General features: G+C 38.5%; 1 protein-coding gene across 2 annotated transcripts in view; it reads right to left on the reverse strand.

Moving 5' to 3' along the window:
• Positions 1-1,275: 1,275 nt before the first annotated feature.
• CDC14A (cell division cycle 14A) overlaps positions 1,276-9,962 on the reverse strand; it is a 181,231-nt gene continuing 172,544 nt past the window's right edge. Inside the window, exon 16 of one of the 2 annotated variants that reach the window (XM_045292117.1) lies at positions 1,276-3,537. In XM_045292117.1, coding sequence (XP_045148052.1) covers positions 3,520-3,537 — 18 coding nt within the window. In that variant the 3' untranslated portion in view covers positions 1,276-3,519. The remainder of the gene's footprint in view (positions 3,538-9,962) is intronic. The other variant, XM_004699231.2, reaches the window with a different exon arrangement.

Below are 9,962 nucleotides of genomic sequence, written 5' to 3' on the forward strand. Positions count from 1 at the left end.
CGTCTTTTGCAGCCAACAGCTCTGCCTCCTGACAGCGTTTGGCAAGGGCGCCGATCTCTATCTTTTATGACTTGATTCCTGCAGCATATACAAAGGGGCTTCCAAATGCCCCAGGAAAAAGGGAGATACAAGAGAATGAAAATTTTCCACAAAGTTTTTAAAACCCTCTCATATACCAACAATTGGCTTAAGTCAAAATATGTAATATAGTGATGGCTTCAACACATCAGCAAGGAAAGCACACGAGTACCAATTTGAAAATCCAGCTTACAGTAATCGGTGAATTCATGTTCTTGCTGAGTCAGTGTGTGTGTGTGCGTGTGTGTGTGCGCGCGCGCAAGGTAGTTCCTTTAAGAGTGTTTTTGAAACTGATAAAACGCTTTACATCTAAAGGTACAAAACTATGCAAATTCAATGACCAGAGGTGAGAAATCCATTGCAATTGGCTAATACAGTTTCATTTTTGTGTCTTTCCTAAAGACTAAATCTGCAGCAGAAAAGAGAATTGCTGGTTTTGGAGACAAGTTCACGGGTTCAGAGGAAATCTCCCTAACACCTGACTTCACGAGAACTTGGGTATTCTAACAGTTCCACTCAGTGTGGTAAGGACAGCCAATTGGTAGGTTACCGATGTCGTGTCTTTTATAAATATGACCTATTCCATTATCTATGATTTAAAACAACTCCATAAGTAAAATTACCTTCCCACCCACAGCCTTTCCAAATTAAAAAGGAAAATTCAAAAGCATCCCAACCAAAAGAGACCTAGTTTAAAATGTCTCCAATAAACGTTGTAGCTTCTTCCTCCCCCAGCTCTTCATGGCACGGATCGAATAGGTGCAAGATCTGTTTCTATTTCTCCCTAGGAAAAACGACCCTTCTTTATCAAAAAGAACCGATGGTCAGTATATTGTTAGTCTTAAATAACCAAAGCACGACTCAGGACACTGAAGTGTGAACAGCATTTGCTTTATTTTGCTGTTGTTCGTTTGCCTGTTTGCTTTTTAACCGAGAAAAAGTTACAGAAAGAGAAAGAGAGCACGGTGGAGACTAGACTGATGTTTGTGAACTTCCCTGTGTAGTTTCCTGGAGCTCACCGTGTATTTAAGGCAGTGACCGTGGCCTGGAGGTTAATACAAGATAAGCTAAACATCCAGAACGGAGAGATGGGGAAAACTCAAAAGGCACCCATCAGCGTGAGTCAAAAATAACATTAGGAAGACGTCCATGTATTGAAAACTCAAAATTCAAGCTATAAAAAAGCCAGGAAATAGATAAATTGCATAAAACTTTTATTATTTATTAGCAGTGTATTCTTCTACACTTTAAAATAAAACAAAATATCTTTTGGAAGGTAAACTATTTCATAACAAAATACATGTCAAACAATTTTTATTACTGAAGTAGAATCACTTTGCTATATAATCTATATTATATACATATACTTCTTGGTGTGCCTATGTATGCACATGTGTATAAATACATTTAAGACATACACATGTAAATACATATGACCTATATACATGCATAATTATAAAGAATTAACAGTAGTCAATTTTACAATCATTTTAATAGCTGCACACAATTAGTGTTCATAGAATTAAAACTGTCAACATGGTTTCCTTTCTCCTACTTCTCAAATGTCATTTCCATTTTCACCAATAAATCTCTTAAAATACTATCATATTCCTATACAATCAATCTTCCTTTATAATAAAATATTTAACTTTTTCATTTGAATTCCACATAATTTATTCTTAAAACACATTTCCCATCAGTTTAGTGCAATTGTTTGTTACTGCAGTTATTGAAGGTTAAATTAATGAACCTGAGTCAAACTTTCATTCAAATGCCTTTTTAAAAACTTAAAACACGAACAAAAAATTTTGCTGAAGCCTTTAAAAGCAGTCTCAAGGTACCCTCTTCCTAATACATACATTATTAATAATTCTATGGTTGGGAATAAAGCACTTCATATGAATCCATTCACTTGTATCTTCAATGGCTCTGAGTAGCCAGTTTTTAAGCAGCCTGGAAGCGGATCAGATCTAAGGCTCCCCAGGTCCCCATAGAAATAAAGTCTGCAGGATCCGCCGGCCTGAACATGGAGTTATACTGCCACGAAAGAGCTGTGAGTACCGAAAGGCTCCCTTCATTCCAGGTCTGGTCCCTGATAGGCTAGAATGTGTGCCGGGGTTTGTATGCTTGTTTGAAAAAAATATTTTTTGATGCAGAGAACCAGTTAGCAGCATCTCTTTCTCCCACTGATTTAAAATTCGTGTGGGGCCATGCGTGCTGACAGACAACCCCAATCTCGTACCACAAGCACAATCTTCTAATTGCGTAAAGAACTCACTGGAGAGGAGGAAGGAAATCAGATACTCGGAATGTTGAGTCACTTCATAGAGAAAATCCTTGTTTTCTGAGAGAATTTTCAGTGAATTCTGATCTTCAATGAGATGACACACCTTTTAAAAAGCCCCCAAGGCTGCAGAAATCATTCAAGTGGTCAGCGACACAAACAAAGGGAAAGGGAACCATCGACATAAACCATATCCAGTCATTACACGTTTGCCAGCAGTAAGCTCAAACGAGCGCCTTAAAGTAGACGGACTTCCCAGAGAGTGAACTGACTTGCAGTAATCATAGAGGGAACATAAAAATAACTTTCTAAAATCTTTCTCCCTTACTTTTTCTTATGTGGAAGGAATTATGTTCTCATTGTAGACACAAGGAACCTGAACAAACTTTAAATACAAAATTTTGGTAGCAAACAGCAGGAAAATCTAAATCAAAATATAGTCTAGTTTTTACATCATTTCATATATTTATAAATTTATCAAAATAGTCTTTCAAAGTTGACAATACATACATAATGTAACACTGTACATGTAAATGTAATTAACAAATGTATTTCCAAAATACATTAAAAATAACCTTTCAAAATGCCAAATTCAACATTAAAACTGTCTTAAAACTTGCTCACATCTCCATAAACATAGTCTCAGTGCATTTACAGTAGTCATTAACCAGAAGGTTCTGGTTTCACGTCTCTTGAAGGTCTTTTCTTAGTGCTTTCTTTAAACTGTCAATACGGTCTCCTTTCCCATATTCCCAAGAAGGCCGAGATCTCCTCCCAGCGAGCAGTCGCTTCCCGCTACACTGCTCGTCCATTGAAGAGCTTGTTTCTAAGGGTGGACCAGCTGTCACCGCAGAGGCAAGGCCTTAGTACTGAACATATTCAGACTGAAGGGACTGTGCGGGGGAGAGACAGAAACTGAGGTTAAATTCCATCCCTTAGGACATGTGCAGTACATCACGCAGCTTCTTCCTTCAACACAAGGCAGTGTGGGTCTATGATATGAAAGACACATGAAATAAGCAAAGGCAAGAAAAAGAGAAGGAAAAAGACGGGAAGGCGGGGACCCCAAGCACTTGGTGAAGGAGCTAAGTAAGAATGGCATCAAGTGACTGCAAGCAATCGCTGTTTTGAAAGGCGTCCTGATTTGTCGGTGGCGATTAAAACTGAGGGCTTCGCTGTGAAAAGAAAGGTAGCATTAACCTCACTTCCAAGTTTTTCTCCCATAATTTTGAGTTTTATCCAAACATACTAAATGCTTGCGACTAAACTGAAGATTATTTGAACATGCATGTTTGGAGTACACTTTTTATTATGTCCAATACATATCCATGTCATGTTAATGCTGCTAACGCAGTTGAATTAGCAGCCACTTAAACAAATGCCTTACAAATGTCCCAATTAATTGAATATCTTTTAAATCTTTCACATGAAAAGGGGCACAAAATAATTCACTTGGCACAAAATCTGGAAGACATCATCTTCAAGTCAATTCACTCTGATTAGCATCAATTATCTCTAATGAGGTGTCCCAATTATGAAATTATAGTGAATTGCTCATTATTGAGTAGTGTTCAAAAAAGCTGATTATCACCTGTGATTTGGGCATGGCTTTTCTTCACTGTACAGAGAATTTCACTGTCATCGTCTCTTTGTTACAAATGTCTAAGCTTCATCATGTATGAATGTCCATGAGAAATTTAGTGCTGTCTATATTTATCCCAAGTGTGGTCTGAATCTATCACCTATCTTTTGAAATGCAACCTACCTATATGACTCATCATGAAGCTTACTATGAAAGTATATTGTGATTTGGAGTAGCAAAAATTTGGGTTATAATAACATACCAATCAAGAAGATGAACAAATACTTTATATTTAGGTTTGCCTAAATGTGACCACATAATTTAAACCATAGTACTAAAAAATGGTGCCTAAAACTGTATATTTGACATATATTGATTCATACATGAAATATGTACAGAAAATGGTACATTTAAAAATAGCAAATCCAGATGAAAATTTTAAAAATGAGAACAAAAAGCACGGTGTATGCGTACTCAGGGAAGACCCAGACACATCTCAGCAGCGCTGCCTCTGCCCTCCCAGCATGCCGAGTACGTGACGCACACGCTCCCATGTCCTCTTGAACGTGGACAGTATGTAAAAGGAGCAGAGCGACTACGGAAGAATTCCTCAGTAGCTCACACAAACAGGAAGAGAGAGAGAGAGCTCAGAAAATCTGTCCAATAGTTGATTTTGAGCCACACACAGCGGTTAGAAAGAAGCCGTGTAACATACAGCAATGTAAACATTAACCTGCCTTGTTGTTGAAAAATTCTATTCAAATGCCTTAGAACAACAAAGTTTATTTGAATACCCACAAAATGTCTTTTTCTCCCTCCCATAACTATTTTCTAAATTGATTTGCAATATTTTACTAAGAGGTTGAGCCATTCTAAAATTGACTTAGTTTGTTGATGGCATAGGTATCCATTTTTCAAAAAAAGAACTCAATTTTCTGAACTTAGAAAATATTCACACGAGCTTTATCCAGCTTCAAAATCTCAGTAAATTTTATGCCCTACCAAAAGCCATTTACTAAGCACAACATCGGCACAGTGAGTCAAAAATGTCCTGGTCCCCACCCTCAAAGAACTTAAACATTTCAACCAAGGAGACTGACAGACATGAAGTGAAAAGACAAAGGAGCCACATCAAACAAGTATACATAAAGGGAAATTAGCATGGCACACAAGCAAAGAATTAAGCAAGAGAAAGAAGGCCGTTCTCAAGACTGAAAGTTTCAAGGAAGCGACAAATGTCAAGAGCTGGTAAGAAGAATAAAAAAGGCGTTGCAAGTTACCATTCTTGCTGTGGGATGCTTTATGCTAAGATTTTTAGAAAAAGAAGAAGAATATGGTGATCAAGAATTAGGATACTGTAATATAAATATGCCTACACCTACAAATGGAATAAACCAGACAAAACCCTAAGGAAGTCCAGTAAAAGGGAGTGGTCAAGAGCTTCGAAGTCCATATACATTTCATTTATGGGACGGGAGTTGCCAGACTAAGCATACTAGCAATGAATGTCCAACTCACGGCCGGAGAGCCGGTTCTAACTCTTAGCAACTGTGTGGGGCAGGGAGAAGGGCTCCATAGAATTCCCGAGACTCTAACTCTTCTCTCAGGGGAGCAGACAGACACATCTTTCTCCCAAGAAGCAGCTGGGAGGTTCAAAGGGCTAGGCGTAAGGTCAAAGCCAAGCACTGAAGCTCCCTTTGGAACACGCCAGTGGCTATTCTTTCTAGCTGTTCTGCCTCCAATTCTCAGAAGACAGCCAGGGAAGTCACCCTAACTGCATAATTGTCCATATGTGCTAGCTGTCATCCATATGTTTTCTTGGGAATATGTTGCTTTTGCTTTTATTCCACTTAGCAATAAATAAATGTTCGTGCTATCACTGATAAGAATTAGAAATCACTGAAAACAGATTTGTTAATACATTTGGAACAACATCCATCAGTTCTCAATAAGCACAAATATCACACAGACAAGTGACCTTTATGCACAATGTGCAGAGGGGCCAATGTGTGAGTGTGCATACATATTTATATTTATTTCACTGAATAATAGTACATACTGAGTTGAGAAATAGAAGTAGTCTAGAAGAATGGCTATCATTTATATGGGGTAAATATTCATAGGCTTCAGCCAGACACTTCTCCTTTCCCATGGCACATGGCACAAAGTGTCGGTGGTGCTTAATCCGGCCCTCAGATGCCTTTCCCCATAGTCCCTACGCCTTCCTTTCCCACCCACCCAATTCACTCATGTAAGCTGCCTCGCTGTCTCTGCAAACACGGGAAGGCAAAATCTGGCAAAGAATGGACCTTCTGTCAGGCTAGTTCATTCATTCAGAAAACAATTCTCAAGTAATGATTATATATAATAGACAATGTAGGGTAAAAATAAGACACCAAAGTTCTTAGCACAGTAGCCAGTCCCTGGTTTCTTTATCTGGTGAAAAGAAAGTTAAATGAAATAAGAGTTTTAACCAAATTATTCTGATAGCAGTATTTTCTAACAAATTAGTTGGTTTTTATTTTTAGTCAGAAAAAAAGAAATATCGGTGGAAATGGGTTTATGGGAAGAGAGAACTATAAAAGTCTAGGAGACCTTCTCTCTGGAAAATTAAAACATGTCCAGGGCTTTTCACTGGTGTGGCAACAGTGTGGACCTCCGCAGCACTTCTATCTCAGAAGTGTTGTGTTGGGTATCTCTGGTTCACATGGCCCCAGCAGAGGCAGCCTAGAGACAAGACTCTTCCCACGAAGACAGACAGATAAACCACCTTATTCTGTAGTTTCACCCAACACGAGAGGGCTTCAAAAAGTTCTTGGAAAAATGGAATTAAAAGATAAGGACTATTTGTACCAAACTTTTTGAAGCTCACCTCATACACACCATAGCAAAGAACACTTTTTTTGTGCTTTTTGCACTGTTAGGTAGAATGCCCAGCTACAGAAATGTGTATCCTAACATTACTAATATGCCATAAAAGACCATAATTGGTCATTACCACTTAGAACGGTCACGGTGAAAGTAGAAAAAAATATGTTGTACTATATAGACCATGCTACTAACTGTTGTCTGCAATGCTATGTAAAAAATAGACCAATTGAAGCACCACTCTCTGGTAGTCCTCTAGATATTTAATTGGCAAGTCAATTATTCTGAGGCTGAAACTTGAGTACTTTCTACTGCTATGTATGGTTCTAAAGGTACTGTGAGAAGGCTTCAAAAGGTTCATGAAAAATCTTATCTTTTGAAGTCCCTTCATTTATGTATGAACATACTGAATATTCCAGATAATTATTTAAAAGATGAAGAAACTAAGGCACAAAGAAGTTAAATAACTTGCCCAATATAACACAAATAGGAAGTGGCGGAGATTTGAGCCCCGGGAATCTGGCTCTACAGCCCAAATTCTAAGCCCCCATACATCCAATCCAATATTTTCAATTACATTGATACAAATCAATAAAGACCCCCCGCAGCGAGTGGTTCTGAGTGACCAACGGAATAGGAACTTCCAGCAAGAATGCAATATTGATGACTATCCAGGAGACGATGACATTGTTTCAAAAGGATTGTTAATGGGGCTGATTCAAAAAGAATTTTCAGAACTAGTTTAAGGTAAAAAGAAATTTTCCTTGTAAGAATACCCTACTTAAGAATCCTGCTTGATGAAAATTTTAACTCTGCTTGGCCAATGGTTTTCGTCCATTTGCAATTAAGAAGAAACACAGTGCTTCTGAATTGTAAATAATAACTATAATGATAGTGGGTATGGTTATAAAGAGAGCGAACTGCGGTGTCAATACTACTTTATAAGGTAGCAATTGCGTGCACAGCAAAGAAATTCTAATCTCTCAAATAGTGTATTCAGTCTGATGTGGCCAGTAAATCCAATACAGTTATGCTGCTAAAACCAGGTCAAGGTTTGTAGAATACATGATGTTCTTACGACATGAACACCATAAAATTCAAATAGGTCGATATTCCAACTAGAAAATAAGGATAAAATTGCCTTACACTTGCAGCCCCAAAGTTCTTTATGTCAAAATATAAGCTTCTATCAAGAAGTCTTATTCCCTGAAAACAGGAAGATTTGACATAAAACAAAAGAGTTAGGTAAGATCAAGACAAGCCGTACTAATCTGTTGTGGCAGGTGTGGGTAGTGACTGTTAAAATTTAGCTGTTCTGGGGGTGTTTGTTTCAAACAGCCCAGTTACCTAATCAGAGTAGATATACAGACATATATATTATTCAGATGAACAGTAAGTAAAACTGGCAGTTGACTAACAAAAAGAGTCAATATTAACATCCTACGAGGTCAAAAACGACTGGGATGTGGTGTCACTTGGGAGAGTAAGGAGTGCCTGGACCAAGCCAGGGTATTCTCGACTACATCACATGCATGTGAGCGCGGGACAGCCATTAAGGAAGACCCCCAGAAGAGGCAGTGTGTTTGAATTGTGGTATTGGCCGAGAATACGGAATATAACATGAAGTCTCAGAAGAAGTACAGCCAGACTTACTCCTTAGAAGGGAGGAGATGAAGCTTCCTCTCAGTGCTATGAACATGTTATCCAGTGGCCAGTCCCTGGAGAACATCATGTTGGTAGACAGAGAAAGAGGAAGGTCCCCAATGTTGACACAGTAGCAACAACAATGGGCTAACATGGTTCCGACTGTGAGCATGGCACGGGATTAGGCAGGACTGGGTTCTAGTGTACATGGGTTCAGTTCGAGTTGGACTTGACTCAAGGGTACCTAACAACAATGGGTCAAAATTCTGACTCAAAATTTCTATGGGCTTTTGCCACTGACTCTCCTCCTCCCCCACACTCACCCCCACCCTGGCCCCATACACCTCCATTTTCCCAAGTCCCTTTGAGGGGAAGGAAGAGAAAGGATATGAGCACTGAAATGGAGTAATAGCTATCTCTGGATTGAGTCTCAACTTTAGAGACAAAAAATAACTTGGAAAACTAATTTAATTAAAGGGGGGGAAAATCCATGTTTGGAAATAAAATCTCTTATATTACATGTAACTCTTCAATGTTTCACGTTTTAACAAACTTAGATAACACTAGGGAAAAACAAATTTCCCAGTGTTCAACATTGGGCTGCCAACTGTAAGCTTGGTAGTTCAAATTCATCAATGGCTCCGGAGGAGACGGATGAGGCTGTCTAACTCCGTATCTAGATGTCCTGCATTAGAAACCCTATGGAGCAGGTCCAGGCTGTCCTATAGGGTTGCTAGGAGTCCGAACCAATTTAACAGCACTGAATTTTGGATTTTGCCTCTACAGGCCTGGATACTGCTTGGAAGTTAATATAGAAAATGTGTGGTGATACATATTTCCACAAACATGCCTTCCAAATACAGAAAAGATATGTTTCTGCTAAAAGAATACCCATTTCTCTAAATATACTTTTTTAAAATGTACCTGAGTACAGTTTTATTAGCACACAAAACTTAATCAGATTCGCTCCCAAGTGTATACATTTTCCACAGTGTTCTCTAAACATTTCAGGGACTCTGAGATTCAACAAACCAATTTTAGTTCATTAAAATTCTGTATCAAATATGCCTTCACCTTTCTACACGATCTTCAATGGAATCTTTTTCTCCAGGATGACTCCAACGTGTGCTTTCAATAACCACCGAGAGCTCAGGTGGACGATGGCATTGTTGGAAGCCAACTTGACTCAGCCAATCACTATGTGAGTGTTTCCAGTTCCTTTGAATTCCAAAATTATATTGATATAAGTTGGGTATGATTTGATTTGATTTTAGTAAAGCATTTCTTTCCTCAAAAATGAAAATCAACAGTTCCCAGATTATTGTCTATTAGTGCAAGAGCTGAAAATGTGCTTTGCTTTTGGCTTTTGCTCTGTCCATTAACAATGATGCATGGCTCCTATGCACGTCCTTGCTCAGCATTCATGATCTCTTAGATCAATAAATATGAGGTGCCTGCCACACTACACACACTGATAAGGAGAACCTGAGTGGCAAAAATGGTTAA

This window comes from Echinops telfairi, unplaced genomic scaffold (assembly GCF_000313985.2).
Source record: "Echinops telfairi isolate 266 unplaced genomic scaffold, ASM31398v2 ScPeMD7_443;HRSCAF=831, whole genome shotgun sequence".
In the NCBI taxonomy this organism is placed as follows: Eukaryota; Metazoa; Chordata; class Mammalia; order Afrosoricida; family Tenrecidae; genus Echinops; species Echinops telfairi.